At 36.0% G+C, this 20,861-nt stretch overlaps 1 protein-coding gene across 1 annotated transcript in view; it reads left to right on the top strand.

Annotated features, from left to right (window-relative positions):
- The window catches only part of LEMD3 (LEM domain containing 3), a 41,897-nt gene that overhangs the window by 10,558 nt on the left and 10,478 nt on the right, over positions 1 to 20,861 (top strand). Inside the window, 8 exon segments of the mRNA XM_029963514.1 lie at positions 5,558 to 5,595; positions 8,020 to 8,083; positions 14,659 to 14,726; positions 16,696 to 16,775; positions 16,856 to 17,004; positions 18,766 to 18,867; positions 19,879 to 19,981; positions 20,209 to 20,387. Coding sequence (XP_029819374.1) covers positions 5,558 to 5,595; positions 8,020 to 8,083; positions 14,659 to 14,726; positions 16,696 to 16,775; positions 16,856 to 17,004; positions 18,766 to 18,867; positions 19,879 to 19,981; positions 20,209 to 20,387 — 783 coding nt within the window.

The raw sequence follows: 20,861 nt of genomic DNA, 5'->3' as shown, positions 1-20,861 counted from the left end.
TGTCCTGGCAAGACTTTGCCTAGCTGAGAAAAAGAGGGCAGAGATGCAGATTTCCTTCTGGAGAAGGAGCTAGTATCATTACTTATTTTTGGGTTTTGTTTCTTATCTGTAAGTATGGGAAGTACTTATGCTTTTACATCAGCTTATGTAAAAGCAGATGTGGATAAAGGTGTTTGAAAATCACTAAGGGAAATAGGGAATCTGAGCTATGTAGGGTACTTTGTATCTTACATATAATAACAGATGAATGTTAATTTTGATATAAACTCAGAAAAAAATAAAATAGAGTGTTGAGAACACCTAAAAGAGCCATACTGCTGTACTGTCTGTACAGTGTCCCTTGAGCTAAGGGTTTTTCATTTCACTTTGAAAAAAAGAAATACTAATCTTTCGAGTACTCCTGAGAGCTCGTTCTTTCAGAATGGGCAGGTGTATATGCACAGTCCAATTTGATGATCCTAGGGGTGTATTATGATCTGTACCTGTTAAGTTTGACTTCCATCAAAGGTGGTACTCCCTGCAGAAATGGTACAGACTGTTTTTTAGGTTGTTTACATTGAGCACAGATGTGTCTCTGTACTTTGGAATTGTACAATGCAGTGACTAATGTATTTTTTTATTTATAATTTTAAATACTGTGGTTTTTCTCTTGACCTTCAGCTAAAGGTGATGCTTATTGAATTAACAAAAAAGATGTGCAGATTGAGTGCAAATGCACATGAAGAAGCAGGAGGAGGAAACAACGAGATGTAAAATCCAGACTTGTTTTTTTCTACTATATAGGATGTGTGGTATTAAAGGCATTCTTTTGGGAGAGCAAACTGGAGGGAAATCACATGAAAGTAGCAGCCCTGGGAAGGAGCTGTCCTGGTGATTTGAGGACCAGAGGCCAGGTAGCATCTTCCTATCCCTTCTGTAATGGGAATGAATTAGCATGGGATATCCTTTGCCATTCAGGAGATGGGAATGTACTGAGCTGCTTTCCCAAGCCTTGGCATCAGACTAGTATCTATATGGCCATCTTCCTTAAGCATGAGATACATGGTTTGAGGAAAGAGAGTTAGGATCTTATGTAAACTTTTATAGTTTAAGCACTGAACTTTGTACTACTACGACTTACATACTATGGAGCTCTCATGTGCCAATGTCGTGTTAAGGTTTTATTTCCCTAGTGTTTGAGATCTTGGTAAGAGTCAATTGTGCTTCCTTTCTGTCCTCTTTTTTTGATGTTTCTGTTTGGCAGATGAGTTTCTTGCCAAGCAAGGTTCTTTCTGCTCTCTAGATCCACCTGGCTCAAAAGTGCACATACTACTGCTAGTACACCTTAGTCCACCAACTGATGATGTAACCTTTTAACTAATAGGTATAACCTGTTAAATAAAGTTATGATAACATTGCAAGTCTTAGTTCAAGCAGATTCTTCAGCTGAGTAAAGAACAATGGTGTGTTAGTCCAGTTAGGAACAGGTGTCTCTGAAAAGAGTAAAACTTATTGCTACTGCTGGAGGCAGGATTCCGGGCTAGTTAAATTCTTGATTTGTTTTGATGTAACTGTTCCTTCACACTGAGGTTTTGGTGTTGTCTGTTGAAGTGTATTGAATACAGAAACTGCAGGAATGGTAACACTATTCAGGGCAAGGTGCCACAGTATCTGGGAGATAGCTGTAGTGGAAGGATTAGCTACTTTTTGGCATCCTAATTTGGTGACCAGAGTGTAACTGAATCACTTATCGCTTATGTCCTAAGCAATGGTATTTTTATTTGTGCGTATCTTCTTTCTAGGAATGACTGCCTATGGAGCTATATCAGTCTTTGGAACTTGTATCATTAAGACTTTATGAAAGTTGACTTATGTGCTCATGAATGTCTGCAATTAGGCTGTAACTTCACGTCTGTTATACCGTGCTTTGAAAAAGAGGAGAAATTCCACTTTGTGCTCCCTGTCTGTCTTACTGAAGAAAATGAACCCTTCTAAGTACTGTGTCTATCTGCAATTATTATCAATGTATTAGGGAGGAAAATGAGAGATGGTCATGCTGAGCGGTTTTATTTTTAAAGATAGTGGCTGCAGAATTCTAGTGCACATTAACTTTGTATGTTGACACTCTTGTTCCTAAAATTGAGCTTCTCTGTGAGATGGCTTGGTATGTGCATTTCTGTTGACAGCTTTGGCTGGAATGCTTTGGAGCTGTGTGGTGACCTTTAGCTTTGTATTGGTTACTTTTTGTTTTTTGAGACAAAAATTCGAGTAGTCTGTAAGTCATAATTTACAGCTTGTCCCAACAGCAAGATGTGTAAATTAGTTACTTCTGAGGTTCATTAGTAGTCTTTTCCATCAACCTGGGACAATATTTGTGTGCTGCTTTGATTTCTTTCACAGGCTTTTTGGTAATCTTGTTGCCTTGTTCTCGATTAACTAGCATTTAAATAAGAAAACTTCTCAAAAATTGGATTTAAATAGTGTACCTCTTCCTGTTCTGAAATCCAGTTTCATGTGAAGATGCCATCCCATGATGTGCTTACTTTTTGTTTCCTTCGATGTCTGGCCAAAGAATCTCACTACCACTACACTTTTCCAGGAGTAATGCTCTTTTCCCATTGTGTCAAGCTTCCAAGTTTGGAATGTTTAGGTATTACAGTGCTTTGAGGGAGTTGGTATGGTGCCCTTTGTCAAGTTTTTGAGGGTTTTTTTCCCAATAAAAATACTTCTGCATGTTTATCCTGCAGCTAGTATTGACATGTACATGTGGCCAGGTAAAACTGCCATGCTTCTCACAGTTTTGCTGCTGTCTGGGGAGTCCTAATGGATTGCCATGTCCAGGTAGTTGCATCTCTCCTTATTTAGGAGCTGTGGGTGTGGCTGTTAGTTGGCTAATCTGGAGAGAAGACCCTCTGGGACAACACTCAGTTTTCTAAAACAGGAATCTCCTATCTCTCGTTTTTAGCTTTGTAGTATGAGTAGATGATAATTTGTTCTTTGAAGCCATTAGAATGTGAGCTTGACAGACGACTTCCAAGGCTGGTAATTGTTGTTGCATAGTAGAGATATCAAACCCCTTTTGAGGAGAGCCTTGGAAGTATGATATACTCACATAAGAATGTCTTCTATTAGTTATTAATTTCATGTTTAGTTTGGTAGAACAAGAACTTGTCACTCTTACAACTATAGTTACATATTTTAAAAACTGTCAAGAAAGCTTTTGAACTAATAATGTTGATGGAATATGTTGAAATACTTTAAGCATTTTGGAGTAGATGGGAACTTTACGTCTGTGACTGGAGCATGTGGGAGGGTTTGGTAAGAGCTTAGACTCTGGACAAAAGAAAGAAGGGTGGATTCAGAAGAGGAACTACTGAAGTAGTTAAGGAGTGGCCCTATTAACTCAAGTGAATCAAGGTTATGTGATAAATAGATGCAGATAGATTAACAGTTGTTAATTGCATATGTAGCTGCTGATAAATTGCTAAAGTTGAATTTAGTATACTGGCCTCTTAAGGCATCAGTTTTCCTAAACTATATGGCATCTTATATAAAATGTATAAAATCTCACTTATTCTTTAACTTGCCATAAAATCAGTAACTTCAGAGGGATTTCCTGGAAATCCTACAGCGTGAATTAAAATAAGAAATTACAAGGATTGTTAAATGTTTGTGATATGTAATTTTGGAGGAGAGGTGATTGGTTTTCTTGGGCGCTGTAACCACTATGTATTTGTGAAGGAGAGAATTGACGTCTCCTTTGGTTTGCTTCCTAAATTCGAGGTGTTAATTTATCTAAATATGAAGTTGCCCATATGTGAGATTGATTTTACTCTGGGATTATGATGCTGGAAAAATCTAACCACCACCATTGTCTCCACTTAATTGCTGTGCTGCCCTAGCATATGTAGAATTGCAGCTGACAGTGTGCGTCTTTGCAGTCATGAAAGTATTGCATATGTGTTTGCTCCATGGCTTTCATCAGTGCTAAAATATGTCAGTCAGGTGTACTGAAATTTACACATAGTTGTGTCTCGTGTGTGTACCATCCTTCCAATGAATCAAGATTTCCTGTATGCTCAATGAGACTGACCTTGGAGACCATAATTATCCTTGTCTGGATAACTAACAATCAAACTGGGAGGTTGGCAGTCATCTTAAGCCTTGGTCTGTTTCTCTAATCCTATTTTAGGCTATTCAGATTAAAAGTTTAGTGTACTGGGCATGTTCTGTTGAGTTAATGAATGAAATACATAAAACCTTGTTAAGTTGGTAGCTTGATAATCCAGTAGGTTATGACTGTGAATTTGCTCCTGTATAATGAAATCATGAAATGCTATAGGGCTTGGTTTGCACGAATCTTCAGTATCTGCTTCTAACATCTTTAATTAATCTTATATCTGTATCAAGTATTTCGATGTCTGTGAAAGCCAGTCCCTGTGTTTGGGTGGTTTGGGGTTTTTTTCCCCCATTTGCTGTACTGGAAGAACCTGCAGTGTTTATTGCTGCTGGGTAGGTAACATGATTAATTTTCCTATGAGCCCAGGCACATGGACAGACTGTTGTTTGCAAAGTTACAGGGAGTCAAACTTTCTTCATTCAGAAAGCATTTTCATAGTCCCTCTGTTTTATACATCATTTGTTGGTTGTAACTGTAGAAATGAGACCCTTACCATTACTACATGTGGGAGCAAAGAAATGGTAATTGTTCCTGCTTCAAAACTTTCTTTCAAAACTAAGGTGAAGGGGTCAACATCTTTCTGCTGCCAAGAGTGCTATGGAAGTTTGTGCAGTTAATAAAAATCACCTTGTTTTACAAATAATTAATTTTTTTCTTACAAGTTTTTTTTTTTCAGTTTCTTATCCAGATGGAGTTACACTTGGCTAAGGTTAGGGGACCTTGGTTTTTAAGTTGGTCCTTAGTTTCTTTTCTATCTTCCATTTCTCCTAAATGAGAAATCTTGCCATGATTTGATCTAGTATGTCCACCTTTATATTCCTCTTACATTTCCCATTTATAACTAAATGAATGGATCAGTTTAATCATGGTTATGGTTCAGAAATCAAGATATTGTCAATGAGACGACTGTTGGGGAGGCAACTGGATGTTTTGTGGCTATCTTTACGTATAGGAGTGCATGAGCTCTCAGTGTGTTGTCTCTTGTTAAAACAGAAAATGCTGAGTTGTAGAGTTTTGTTGCGTGCATTAGTGCTTAGTCAAAAAGTGGTTTTACTTTTTTAAACTGGACGCTAAAATGTAAAGCCTTCAAATTTTTATTTCAATACAATTGAGTAATTAAAGCAAGAGTTTGGCAAATGGCAAGCACAATTTTTTTTGGTGGAAAAAGCTGTGAAATTTGCGGGCATGCAAAATTCTGGTTTAACTTTAATGCTATTATACTGCATTATCAAATACAGAGTTAGGGCAAAGGTTAATAGATGTCTAATTGTTATTTGTCATATTATGGACTTTGTTTTTATCTAACTATTATATTGTTGTCATAAAGCTACAGTGTTGGTATACCTTTTTAGTGTTTTCAGACTATAGAGTGAATTACTTTTTTTCTTTTTTTGACAGTCAAGAATCCTTTTAGTGAAGAACTACAGAAAATACAAGTAAGTAAAACCACTTAATAGTGAGATTTTGATCTTTCACATGATTGTATAAAAGCAATATAGATCTGTTCAGAATGTTGCAGTTTTAGAATATTTTGCATGAAATAAATGCACTTCTTGTAACTGATGTTTTTAATTTTTTGTTTTCCATCTCGGGCAATATAACTAGGATTACAAAATTTGGCTGTGGCATGCTGGTTGCTTCATATACTAAGAAAATATTACATAATTTGTGTTGCAAAAAAAAAGGTGTTGTAAATTTTGAGACTAAATTTGGTAGTCTGTCTCTTACTGTTACCATTTGGCCTCTGAACATTGAAAGCACAGCTGGTAAGAGATGATTGACATGAAACTCCAGAATCTTATTTAGTGCTATAAGAGCGAAAGGGTTAACATCCTTCAGAAAATGGATTAAAAAGTTTGTCTTTTTCACTTTCTGTTACTTGTTCCTATATTCACTTTTTCTTCTGAAATATCAGGCTACCCATTTTTGAGATCTCGCCATTGAAACTATCTGTATTATTCTTAATTCTGCAGCATGCATTCTGGTGATTCTCTCTTCTGACCTGGACTGTAAACATAATGATCTGCTTTTGCTAGGCATATATGAGCAAGTATTGCAAGAGAATTGTGGAGAATTTTGGTTTTTTGGGGTTTTTTTGTGGTTTTTTTGTTTACTGTTTGAGATTTGTTTTTTTCTTGTTTGGTGTGAATTGTTTTTTTTCCTCATGTCTAGGATTGAACTCTCCAGAAGTGAATAATAGCATATTAAGTAGGTAGCCTTGGCTAGTTTTTTGGATAGAAAATGTTTCTTTTGAACAAATGAATCTTTTTAATTTTGTTGGGTAAATTCTGGGCATTCTTTCAGAATTACTTTAGTAGTGCAGAGAGAATGCATCTTGTATACTGGACGTGACAGCCTGAGAACCTGTTCTGTATGTTACTTTCTCCTGTTTTTATAGCACTGTTCCATAGTAATTGTATTCCATGCTTGATTGCTAGCTATGAAGATTATACTGTTTAGTTCTGTCCTTTCTGTGGCCCAATCATTAATTTGAAAAAGGAAAAAGTTGGTCACAACAGTGTTTCACATGTCCATTTCAGTGTAGCTATTAATGAAGTCATGGATGTACCTACTGGCAAATAAATGGAACTTGAAGTACAGCTGGTGGTGTGTGTGTGCTGAAGGACTGTTTTTCCTCTTATGCCATGCCTACTGTTTTCCAGCCAGGAAATGAGTTAGTAAGGTTGGTTTGTTTCCTGAGGTACCAACTACATCAATTTAATCTCAATGATGGTTTTGTAGTACCAGAATAGGGAGAGGGGGTGCTGGTAATTGTTGGTAATGCCGATGGGAAATAATTTGTCAATTGTTTGATCAATGAAAGAAATATTCTGCTTTTTTTGGTATCAGTTTTCTTACAAAAAATAGTTGGACCATTCACATTTTAAAATTACAGTGCTGGTGCATCAGGGAATTGAGCTTAATATGTGTTTTTCTTTTTTTCCAACGTGAGTATAATCAGCAGATGCACAAACTGGAAAATTACTTTTCTTGCATATTTTTCTGAATGAAGGCTCTAGTCTTAACTCAGCCATTTGATAAAACTTCAAGCCCAACATTTCAGGATGGCTTTTGGTGGATGCGATTGTATGTGTATCTAATTACATGTTCTTTGTCTATATTTTGAATATTTCCTTCTAAATAAAATGTTCCTGGATATATCTTAATGAAATTGCTCATATCTTGGTAAGTTTAACTCCCCTGCAAGTAACAATTATATCTCATATTCATACTTATTTTGGGAATTAGGCCTTTTTATATTAGTGACATATGCAGGAAGTATCAACAAGATTTTATAGTCCACAGCTTTCTGTTGTGGTTTGCATTTGTTTTGGTTTTTTTGTTTGTTTGTTTGTTTTTTAAATTAAGTTACTGTAGTTTGAAGGTAGACAGTAGAAATCTTCCTTTGCTTGGAATTTTATGCCAGAATGTGACCAGCACTTTAGTGTGGCTTGTATGAAATGTCTCTGCACATTTAAGAATAAAACTCTTATTTTTACATAGTAGTTATCAAAAAGCCACCCCAAACAAAACAGAAATTTCTTTTGGGTCATTTCACTATTCTTTCAGTAGTATCAAAATAACCTTTTGATCAGTTGCTTTTAGCTGGCAGATCCATTGGAGTCCACACTACAATCTAGTTTAGTTTCAGTCAAGACCTGAAAATTCAATGGAGTGAATACTTAGATTCAAAATACGTTGCCTGCATCGTTGCTGATGTGCGAAACATTACAGCTTTCTACCTCTATGTGTAAAACCCATTTTTTTTCTCATGGTATATAAAGATTTTTGGGGTAAATGGAAAAAAGTATATCTCTACTACTGTTTGTTTTGACATAAATATGTTTTTCTAATTCTAGGAACATGAAAGAAACCTCATGAAGAGCTTGTATGTGCTTCATGACAAATTGGCACAAGTAGCAGGTAACACTTTAAAAATATTGTGATACAGTGTTTGGCAACAGCTACAAAGAAGTCAAAGCTCACATAGGGATTTGCAATAAGTGATAGCCATTTAGAGTTCTGTATTGGGAAACTAGAAATCCTGTTTCTAGTTCACTTAACAACTTACACAGTGTGGCACCTTTTGTTGCAATGTTTGTCAGTTAATGGGATAGGCTGTTGAATATTGTGATCTCATGGGGTTTTTGATCTAATACCTTAATGCTTTATTAATCTGATTTTGTTAAAAGGCTTAAATTTGCTTTATATGGAGAGGAATATGTGGGGGTTTTTTAAAGGTTGTTAATTCACTAAGGTGAAAACCAAAATATTTTGCAACAATGATAAAATGGTTACTAATAGAGTGAATAGTAGTGGTTGAACAAGTTTGCCTTGTTAGACTAAAAGGTCCAACTTAACCGTATTAATTGCATAGTAACGAAAAGTGCTGTGTATAGTAATGTGTCAGAGATGGTGTTTAGGATTAGTATTATTGAATATTCAAAGTAAAAAATAGGGTGATTTTATCCAGAGTCGTAACGAACACAGCTTTAAACTGCGCAGATAACTTACACATCGCAATCAGGAAATGGCAAAGTTAGGGCTGTCTTTATAACTTTGGCCTCTGGTGAATGCGAATTACAGTTGAGTCTATTACATGACTATTAAGCCATTTTTGTTATTCTTGCTTATTTAATTCATAATGTGTTTAGGAAACCTTACTGGTCTTTGTGCCAACTATTTGTTTTGCAACAACAGGTTTCACCAAGAAAGCTCTGTCATTGTTATCAGGTGCTACAGACATTTCTCAAACATAAAAAAATGTGGAAACAACTCTGTGTCAGATATGAAACCAACAATTCAATATCTCAAGGCTTTATAGAAAATCTGTGAGAAAGTTGAGCACCTTTGTAATACCTTTTACATTGCAACAATAATCTTCCAGCAGAAAACTTTTGTTTCCAGAGCATTTACAATATCTGCAACACATAAATATATGTTTGGACAAACCCCACACATTTCTTTTTGTTTACATTACAGAATCACAGAATGGCCCACAGTGGGTCTTCTGGTCCAACCTCCCTGCTCAGGCAGGGTCATCCTAGAGTACATTGCACAGGATTGTGTCCGGACGGTTCTGGAATATCTCCAGTGAGGGAGACTCCACAACCTCTCTGGGCAACCTGTTCCAGTGCGTGGTTACCCCCCGGCACAGTAAAGAAGTTCTTGCTCATATACAGGTGGAACTTCCTGTGCATCTGTTTCTGCCCTGCCTCTTGTCCTGTTGCCTGGAACCACTGAGAAGAGCCTGGGTCCATCCTCTTGACACCCTGCCTTCAGATATTTACAGATATTGAAAAGGTCCCCTCTCAGTTGTCTCTTCTTGAGGCTGAACAGGTCCAGCTCCCTCAGCCTGTCCTCAATCAGCTCTAATCCCGTAGTCATCTTTGTTACCTGACATACAGCATGTTTCAACTCAGTGTTCAAGCTGATTTTCTTTGCTTGATCATTGTCATGCTGCTTCCCTCTGTTTTTTGAAGAGAGTGTAACAGCTTGCTGGTTTTGCTTAGTGTGTCATCTGGCCCTCCAAGGGCCATACAGTAAACTTGCCTTAGGTGTGACACCTAATTTCTACATCTGTGAAAGGAAGGGAATTTTCTTCATTAGCTGGGGCTTACTTAAATGCATGTAGACCTATAAAAATATTTGCTTCTCTGCCTTATGAGAAGGAATTTGTGTGCTCCAAGATGGCTGCTTTCTTCCCCAGATCTCAAAGGTGCATTACTCTCTGTTAGTCTATTTCTGACCAAGAGGATCTTCAATGATACCTTTCAAAAAATATAGCTTTCCTTTCTGGTTAATGATAACCCTGAAGAGATGATACAGACTGAAGCTATATTGTGAGATTTCCTGGTTGCTCAGGAGAGTAGCTTTCATACCATCTGAAGAAGGATGTAATTCATCTCCAGTTAGACAGAAGTTATCCTCAATGCCAAGTTTCTTAAGGTATGAGAGGAAGAAGTCTGCCATCCATTTTTGAATACCATATTGATGTAGACATGGCACAATATCTGGAAGCTGTTTAAAAGGTGTAAAACAGAGAAAGCTGCAAAGGAAATACAGGATTTTGGTGTACATAGTGCCCCACTTCAAAAGAGACAGAAGTTAAGGAATATAGTTTTAATAAAAATGGTGCTTTTCAGGTCTCTCTGCATACTTGGAAAAGTTTCTCTCATTTCATACTCGGCTATGAGTCATTTGTTCATGTTATAACTATTAATATTAAAAAGGCAGGCTGGAAACCTGAAGTAATCTGTTCTGTTATTCAAGATCTTGACTACCATAAAGATGGTCCCTTCAAAATTTGATTTTTAGCTCTGTTTTATTAGATTTCTTATAATTTTACTGAGCTAGTTTCTTGCCTTGTCAACTTCAATTGGAGAGTGAGGGGGCTTTTAGAAGGTAGAATATGAAGAAACAAAAAGCATATCAGTTCATTAATTTTATTTGACTTAATGTACTGTGTTCCAGCTGTAGATACCTATTCTGTACTGCGATGCTCTGATATGATGTCAAATTATTTAATTATCCTATATAAAAATAGATTACCTTTTAATGCATCACTGTTCTCAGAATTACTAGTCTGCCAAACCTACAGTGCATAATGTCTACCTCATAAGACACTAAGGGGAGACTCATCCAGGTCTCAGTTGAAGTTTGTGTTCTTGTCTTGAATAGTTTAGCCATTCTTCAAAGCAGCAACTTTTTATAGACAGTATATATTTCAGTGCCTAACACTTTCTACTAAACCAAAATACCTGCTTTATTTAAATTAGACCTTCTTCAGGCATATGTTAATTACGGGATGTCTTGGTCTTTCATGGAGAGATTCAATAGATCACATCCATTTTCACTCAGACTTGCAAAATGAATAAACCTAACCAGTATATCCACAAGAAGCAGCCGGCTACCCTTAGGTATTACCCTTCTTTCTTGTAGATAAAGGATTTTTTAGTTAGCAGTTTCTTTTGCTTGGCATTCTCTATGGTGTGATCACCTGTTGGATTTAGATGTTTTCCTTCTAACCTAATGCACAGCACAGGTCCTTGAGATGCAGGGGTGAATTAGGCTTTCATATGTAATAAGGCTTACTGTTAAATCCATGGCTGCAAGAAAATCCTGGCAAAGCACTAAATATTACTTAATATTAATTTCAAGTGTCAGCTACTGTATTTGATTGCTGTCACAGACTCTCTGTTCTGTCACTCTCCTTAATCTTAAATTCTTCAGGTAATTGATACGGTAATTGATACCAGTGATTGAACAAATTTAGCAAGTTCTGATGTTCTGCAGTGTTACTCAGCTTTTGAGTTTGCCTTTGGGAGATTGGGCATTCTTACTTGCTCTTGCAATGTGTTCTGCTCGTTTTTCTTCAGCTCCCCACTTTAGTGTCCTGCTGCAAGTAACCTGCAAATGTGAGACCTTGTACATTGCTTATATTTTGTATTGATTGACTGTATCACGTCAAGCTGTAAGCTAGGGATCTGTGCTTAAATCCATGTCTTCCTTGAAGAATTAGATTTCCACTGGGTTTTGGTACCAAATGAGAAAATTATTTACAGTGTAAAGCAGTTATAGAAAACAGAATATTTCTGTTTGAATATGCTGCAGTTCATAAGTTAAATGCCTAAATGAAAGTCAGTTTCAAATATTATAATGTGCATGGGAAAGGAGATCTGACTTGGTTTCTGTATTAGAAGCAATTGAGACAACTGACTTAAGTATTTCTTTAGAAGCTTTAGTTGCTTTCTGGCAGTATTTCTAGGACAACTCCTCAACTTCTTATGTGGCTTGCCCAAGTACACTAACATAAACTAAAGAGTAGTTTTGTGATCCTTGCTGGGATGTTACTTTTTGCCTCCCTATGAAAGCAAATAGAATGGTTCTTTGAAACTGAAATTAGTGATCTGTGCCTAAGAAAAGTTCAAGCAGAAAGATCCATGCTTTCTGTAAACTTGCAATAGACATTTTAACAGAGAGGCAGTTTTTACAAAGAACTCAGATGTATCTTGCAGCAAACTTGTGTAAAGTTTTTTTTTGTCTGAGCTTCAGTTTTATTCCTGGATATAGGGCCTCAAATGGAACAGCTGGGAAACATTTTTGGCTCAGACTATGGAAAGTGGGTTTCCAGGCTAAGTGGTTAATGATTGTACCTAAGTTATTCAAAGTAAGCCTTCATTTGCAGAACTATTAGCTAAAGCAGTGACTGAAATGGCATATAGGAATATCCTGCTGTTGCAGTAAAACAGAAGGTTGTCTGACTTGTGAAATGCCTAACTTTCTGTAAGCTTTCAAATTCATGAGTTTTTTAGAAGAAAGCTGCTAAATGGTTCTCAGCAATAAACGTGTTGGAATGAGAAACTGCATCTCCAATAGCTTTTTGTATAGGACTGAAACTTCATAACTCTGATTAGGTTACTTGTTTTGAGAGTGGGAGGCAAGATGAAAGGGATTTTTATTCCTCTCCTGCTCCCCCCCCCGCCCAGTATTGTGTGAGGGAAATTTGAACTGATGGGCCTTAGACATTGTCAGAGCCCAGACAGCAAAGGTGTTTCTGACTGTTAAACTTGTTCAGAGGGAATATAGTCTGAAAAAAATTTCAGAAGCATGACTGAGAGAAAACTGTCTTCTGATTTCTCAAGATGAGACCAGAAGCTGTGAAGTCCGTGTGCTGGTTGTGTGCTGCATAAACATAATTCTTGGAAGAAGGCAAATAAGTTCTAGATTTAGAACAGTATGTTTACACCAGAGACTGTATGAGTATGATATATAGTTATTTCAAGTCTGCTAATCTTGAAACATGAAATCACTGATGATTACACATCTAAATTTATAGGCTGTAGAGTTTATACTGTACAAAAAGAATGTCTGCCTAAATTATGTACAAGAACAGCCCATAACTCCAATTCAGGTGCTGAGTTCTAAAAGTAGAGTGGTTTTTGGCAAAAGTGGTACCAATTTTTAGCAGTAGTTTTGATCTCTGTAGATTTGCTATAACAGTAGACTCAGGCACTTTGAACGTCTAAGACATTGCATGTTAATTATCAAGTGAAACATCTTTCAAAGTGTTCTGCTCAGCGCTTGATTCAAAATACATGCATGCACACAGGCTTAGTTCCAGCAGCACTTCTAGGCCAGGTAGCATCTGAGCATTCTTTAAAATGCTGTTCCTATTTCTCTATATCCCAGTGGTAAGAGAAGAGCATGCCTGTTATGATTATGTGCTTGCAAGACCAAGTTCACTTAAATCTGTTGAAGTGTACTTTAACAAGACTTTAGCAGTCCGAGAAGGACTCTGGCTTCATAGAAACACTTAGTTCTCTGGCACTTCCTACTGTGAATGAGACATGAAGGTGCTTCTCCATAACTTGCTACTGTTTCCTAATTTTTGCTTACATTGCATTGAACGTTCTCATTTGTGTAGGGAATTAGTACTTGAAGCTGCTCTTTTTAAAGAGTATTCCAATATAAGCAAAGGTTTACATTTTATATGAGCACAAGTATCTTAAATTTTCATAGCCTTGCTATAGCTTTGGGAAGAATACAACTTGGTATAGCTTCAAGAAGGTAAGGCAGGTGTAACCCTGAGCCAGTGAAAGACTGGATTTGTTGTTTCCTGTCATTGTTTTGGCACAGTAAAAGCGTCGTTACAGATGTCAAGATTTAGTTTGTTGTTTTTTTTTATGAAAGATCGGAAAACAGTGATTTGCCACTTGCTGATAGTTCTTCAGAAATTATGGCCTAGTGATAGATGAAAACCTGGTGTTAGACCTTTTCCTTCTCTGTATGACTTTGTGTTGGTATGACTGTCACTTTTTATGAATCATGTACCTTTAGTTTAGCAAAGAAGATCAGATATATGATGGCATGTTGCTATGCAGACTGACTATGCATATACCTTATTTCCTGGCTACTTCTGCATACATTCAAAATCAATTAGGAGATGGTAAAAGCACCAGTTTCAGGCCATAGTGAGATTTTGTGTGTGTTCAGGCAGGTGATGAGTTACTGTGATAACTATACCAATCTAAAATGTAGTAATTTCATAGTGCCTGAAATATTATTATGGATGTGTTGTGACTGGAACCTGGTCTCTATAACGGATGATACATGTTTCAGAGTAAATGGGAATTATTTAGAAGTTGAGTCAGGGTACAGTAACTGTTTTGTGGTAATGTCCTTTTCGTAGTTCTTCATACTACCTTTTTTTCTACTTTTGGTGTAAATACTGAAATACACTTTTTGAGCAGTACATGAAGTTGTATTGATGTGATTTGTACATATTATTAGCTCTGACAATCATCAGGGTTTTTAGACTTTCTTTGAAGGAGAAATTTATGCAGAGAAATTTATATATTGTTAATGAAACTTATGAGAATTACTGTGCTACTGCTGCTTGTGTAAATTATGTTAACCGGAAACTTGCGTTGAGGTTATTTTATTTTATATAATGCAGTAATTAGAGATCAAATAAACAAAAGCTTTCGTTTTACCAGGGGAACATGAATGTGGCAGCTCTGTTCAAAGAAACCTTACAGTCCAGGAGGCAGCTGCATATTTAAAAGTAAGCAAATGAGGTACTTTTAATTGGTTGTATATAAGATTTGTATAAGTTACAATTTGTAAGGCCCTGGTTTCATATCTAGTGTATTGACTAAAATTTTACTTAGTATTATCTGGAAATGTTTGGAATTGGTGGCTTTAACATGTGCTACATATAATTTTTATTTGGGGATGTAGGGAATATTTGAGGAGAGAGACAGTGAAAGAAACTGGCTTACTTTCAATGAAAGTGTAGCTGGTAGTGCTTCAATGGCCATGCAGGGCTTTTTTCCCTTTCATTAAAACACCAGGACATGATTTGGATTGATGGAGATAGTTGACCAACATAAAAATAATAAACTTATAAAATTCAAATGTCTAGAAGCTTCTCCAGAAACGAGTATACTGGTTTTTGAGACTTAGTATAAAGAATACTGTCTTCCTTTCTTTGTGAAGAGGGGTCGACATGTGGATCTGTGCAGAGAGACTGACAGGCAGCAGCTGTGTGGAGAGGCCATTCATTGATGGCCACTAATTCATTTAAATAGAAATGGTCAAAAAAAGGCCTTTTTGTTAATTTGATCAGTGTGTAGTAGTATGAAATCCCACTCCCTGCTGTCATTCTCCTGCCTTACTCCCCAAATAAAAGATAACTCTTGCCTTTTCTTGACAGCTCTAGGGTTTATTTTAGCCCATATTGGTGTACCCTGGAAACTGGAAAATTGGTGTACCCTGTACAGTGGAAAACTACTTGTAGCATTTAAGAGACTGAGAGTAGATTTCTTTGATTGGATGAGAAGAAGTTAATGTACATATACATTTACATGTATATGTACATGTAAATGTACATATACATTTGTATATGTAATATACAAATTTATAGAAATTCTACATTTTGGCAATCCTTTACTTAGTAGACAAAAAGGGGCAATGTTTGAGAGCATCCCAAAGAAGTTGCTAACACTAGTTTATAGTTTGGCAATTATGATCTGCATCTGTTAAAACCAGTTGTATTGTGGAAAAAATTAAGTTGATGCCATAGAACTGATTGTCTTGACTGTCTGTTACTCTGAAAGAATGACAGTTGTTATCATAACTGTTTTAGCTCTGCTAGGAAGCTCAAATTTAATATGAAAATTTGTCACTTTGCAGGAAGTCTCATTTAACCTACAGTTCCTCATTTTGGGAGTATAACTGTATAACTCCTTTACAGAATTTCTGTGTTCAGTTACTTTTTCATACTTTAATCTCAAACTGAAATAGTTACTGGTTTTTTATGTGCTTATGCTTTAATTCTAGGCAAGTTACATTATGTGAGGTTCAAAGGAAAGATGGAAATAAATTTTTTTTGGGAGTGCAGTTTCAAATATAATAGTAACTTCCATTTTGCTTTTCTTTTTCTGTGAAAGAACACGCAAGGTGAGCTATGGAGACAGCCTAGCTCAGACAGCAGTGGATGCTCTCCTATTAGAGTCGATACCAAATAATTAAAAGTAAAAAAAAGTCAATGTCTAAATAGTGATGTCAGTTCTTGATCTACGAACACTGAACTGTTTGCAAAATATGAGTAAAACCTGATTTTACTCAAGCTTCTTAAAACAGATCAGAGCATGGAATGCTTTTACAAGACCCGTTTCCAGCAGCGTTTGGATCTGTTTGGAGTTTTATTCTTGCAGTAGGGGTTTTTTTTCAGTGAGCGCCGCCTAGTGGCTGAATAATTGTTTTCTTCTTGTAGGTTAGAATTGTTAATTAAACAGTGAATGTGGCTTGACTTTTCAAGCAGTCCTTAGTTTGAGGGATACTGGTGAGTCTGATAACTGCTCATAGCATATATAAATTTACTTTGTGCAGTGAACTTACTCAAAATCTGAAGAATCAGGAACAAAACAACATTTTTTTGGCTACTAATCTGTGCAGAATCTGAGTTTTATTGTGGCATGATAACTTCCTGGTTATTTATGAATTTACTCATTAATATTGTATTTTGACAGACTTTAGATCCAGAATATGAAAGTGTACTTAACAAAGCATTACAATGGATCTTGAATAGTGGGGAAGATGTTGGCATAAAGTAAGTGGTCTTTATTTCTTAGCTTAATTTGTTCTAAGAGAATGTATCATTTTTCATAAGTACTGTATATTTTTTAATAGGTGTCTCAGCAATGACCCTAATGAGATGAATGTCACTAACGTGGCAGATGTGAAGTATCTGGAATCCACTAGTCCAAAGATGTCTTTCAGGTGTCGTTTTCGCCGTGCGTTTGTTAACGTAACTCACAGATTATCAATATTGCTCCTGGGTAAGTTAATAAAACAGTCAAGATTTTTTGTTGTAACTTGTATTTATCTAAATGCACAAGGAAAAGTAAACAGCATGTTTAGAGAAAGTTTTTATTCAACGACAGAACTTGGAGTTTCTATCAGTGTCTTGATTAAAATTCAATTTACTTTGCACTTCTGTTGCGCCACCCTGTCTTCACACCGGTTGCTATCATCTGCTTCTGTAATCAGCTGAACATACTCATTCTTTGGAAACTCTGTCTTTTTCCCTGTTCCCAAAGCAATATCTTGTGGCTTTCAAAAGTTCCATGTGGAACTGATTAGAAAAAGCAGTAAAAAGACATAATAGATGTAATTTTGAGGATATTTCACTGTTGTTGAACTTCAGAAATGTAACTACAGAAAAGATGATCTTCCTAGTTTTAGGAAAGGTTGGATATCTAACATGGTTGTCGCCAAAAATTCTTGCCTCTAAGAGTATGTTGTAAAAAATGTATGTGATCCTTCAGTAAGACTAATTATATTAGTCTTTGATAGTTCTTTTATTGAGTTTCAAATTCATCCAAGTTTATTTTATTCTGAGCCATACTGAAAACTATGCAGCATAAAAACAGGGTACAAATGAGTGCAGACACTTCACTCCTTTCCATGTGGCTGGATAATAATATTGAAGATACACAGTACATCTCACCTATTGAATATTTAAAAAATCATTTATCCCAGTGTCTTAACAATGTCTTGCTTATGAGGAGAAGACTTGAGACCTCCTTCAGTAGCCTTTTGATGAACCAGAAGAATCAAAGGCAAACTGTCCCAGATTGCTGTCTTTCTGATAACAGTCAATACAAGGCCTGAATTGGGATGTGGAGATAAAACTCTGTATCCGAGTCAACCACTGGTCTTATTCATGCTGAGCAAATTGCTTCATGTCTCACCTGTAGTTAACATTAATATGGAGCACCTTTTGAAAAATAAACTACTGCATAAATGTTAGATGTGTTGTCATTAACTAACAGTCATTTTGGCCTAAAATGATGTCCATCAGTCTCTTCGATATATCAGTTAAAACTGCCTTGTGGTTACTGATATATGAAACAAACTTTGTAATTATAAATTGTGTATGTGTGGGTTTGGGTTTGATTTTTTTTTTATATTGTTAATTGATCGCAGGTGTAGTGGTGCCCTCAGCAAGATAGAAAAAGGAATAAGAACTTTATTTTCAACTTATGCTGCTGACCTTCCTAACCAACTTGTCCTTTTTGGAATAATATTCAAAGTAATAGAAAAAGAGCATGAAGTACTTCACTGCAATAAATACAAATCTGTAGCTGAACTGAAGCAGTCCAAGTTAATTTGCTTTGACCAGTATATCTAAAGCATATGGCTTTTCTATCAATTAAAGAATATTGTGCATTTTAAAATCTAAACATGTTCTTAATTGTCAGTTTATGTGACTGTTAATATGACTTTGAATTTTCCCAGTGAAATTGTTTTACTGTTTTTCTTCACAAATGGGTAAAATTTAAAATCACAGTCCTGGGAGATACCAAGCTGTTGTTAAAACAGTGAATGTTTTTCTAAAAGTAACTTCTTTTCAAAGTGGAAGGAAGAGTTTGTGTTTCTGTGGAAAATACTGACAGCAAGTGCAATGTATTTTACTAGTTTTAGAATGCACAGTACTTGTTAGATAGTTCAACCAACTTTTGAATTGTGCCCTGTAATCTTTGTTAAATAACCGATGTTCTAATACTGTTTAAAGAGTGTTATGCATCTTAATGCAGGTATAGTGATGGTTTGGGGAGTCTTACACTACATGAAGTACCGTTGGGCAAAAGAGGAAGAAGAAACGAAGCAGATGTATGATATGGTGGTAAAAATCATAGGTATGGCTTCTTGAGTCACATCTGATGTATGTATAAGCTTTCAAAGAACTGGCACAATTATATTTTCTTCCTGTTTGGTAGCCAGTGCTGTTAGAGTTCTTGGTCAAATGTGTGATTCACATGTTTTTGTTTGCTTTTTTTTTTCTTTTTTAAAGAGACACCAACTATCCTTTAAACCTAATCAAAGCTTTTGGTATAAAGATTGTAATTTGTGAATTGCATCAATATGGCTATAAAATTCCCATTGACTTAGTAGTATTTTATCCTATATTGAAAACAAATACAAATGTGATGTTTGTTTACTAGAAGTATGGTGACATGTTGCTTTCTGTATCTGTTTTTTCAGCCATCTTCAGCTAAAATATCTGCTCAAAAAATGTGTTAGCCCTCAATTCCATCCTTAATGGTGTTTCATAGAAAAAACAGCTTTTTAATGAGTTACTTTGAGCAGAAATTATGTTGCTAAAATGGAATGCATGACTGAGTTCTGAAATCCTGCCTTTCTACTTGAAGCCACAGTGTTTGCAGTAGTTTGTGTTTGTAGTTTTTAAGCTCTGTTTTGGGCTGCATTTTTACTTAAATTGTTCTGTTACTTTCATCTATGGTAGTGACCATAAATACAGAGATGGCAGACGAATCAGAACTGTTTTCCTGTTTTTACCATTTTCCTACATTTTTTGTTTGCAAATCAATTTTTGTTGAGGTGGAGGGAAAGCACTTTATTTTTAAAGATGGCTGTCTTTGCTAACACTTAAAAGTACCAATCAAGAGTAAGAGCTCTCTTCCTTTATTTCAAAGTTATTAGGATACTTGGATGCATTGTGCTTGCTTAGTTTTCTTAATTTGCCTTCAGCATGGCTGGGAAAGAAAATGTTTCAAAATGCCAGAAAACCTTAACTAATAAATTGGGAGGGATCTTGAGTAGGTGTTCATTGTCAGAATTGATACTTTTTTAATGTTTACATGAACTACATAGTTATCAGTTTGGTTTTTTTTTTATGATGTCTTCAGATGTTCTAAGAAGCCACAGTGAGGCATGTTCAGAAAATAAAGAGTTGCAGCCTTACATGCCAGTTTTACATGTGCGTGATTCTCTAATACCTCCTCAGGACAGGTATGTTCTCACTAGAAGTAAGGAATTTCCTTATGTGTAAAGAGGGAAAATCAGTAAAAATAAATGGGTCAGTTAACGAAGTTAATTTCAGTAGGTTGCACACTGTAATATTTGGAGATTCTTATTGACACAGGTGGGGGGAAAAGCATTGGATTTCTCTTACATGCTGGATGTCAACTATGCAGATTGTTATTGCTAACTTTGTAATTCTTGCTTCAATTTTTAAGGAGGAAAATGAATAAAGTCTGGAATCGAGCAGTTGACTTTCTTGCAGCAAATGAATCTAGAGTTCGCACAGAGACACGAAGAATAGGTGGTGCCGAGTTCTTGGTTTGGAAGTGGATGCAACCTTCTGCAGCATGTGACAAAATTTTAGTAATACCATCAAAAGTGTGGCAAGGCCAAGGTATTGAAGTTATATTTTGCAACTACAGTTGTTTTAATTTCTGCGTCTAACTTCTAAATAGTACTTTGTTGCTTGAACATGAAAGGTTTGTTTTCTCTCACACATTTAAGGATTGTTATGAACTGTTAGTGTTATTTCTCTGTTATCTTGTTCTATAGACTTACTTTTTCTGTGCATTGTGTCTGCCTTGTTTTCAAGGAAAATGAACTGTTCTGTTATAGCTACTGCAGAAAGACACAGAGGGCAAGTAGCCAAAGTGAGTTGCTTGTTCCTTTTCATGAATTAAAAAAAAATACTCTTCAGTTGGTCAAATTCTGACATGCCTTACACTTACTGGAAGTAATGTAATTCGTTGTATCTGACAGCAGATAAATTGCATCTTGCAGGCTTGAGTTTCTTACTGTTAAGTTATCAGTCAGGTACCTAAAGATGGAGTTAGGAGGAAGAGATGTTTATTTTGAAAGGGAAACTGCT

Source organism: Manacus vitellinus, unplaced genomic scaffold (assembly GCF_001715985.3).
Source record: "Manacus vitellinus isolate BGI_N305 unplaced genomic scaffold, ASM171598v3 scaffold_5_pilon, whole genome shotgun sequence".
Lineage (NCBI taxonomy): Eukaryota > Metazoa > Chordata > Aves > Passeriformes > Pipridae > Manacus > Manacus vitellinus.
The sequence above is the reverse complement of the archived record's forward strand: the minus strand, read 5'-3'. Positions and strand labels throughout refer to the sequence as shown.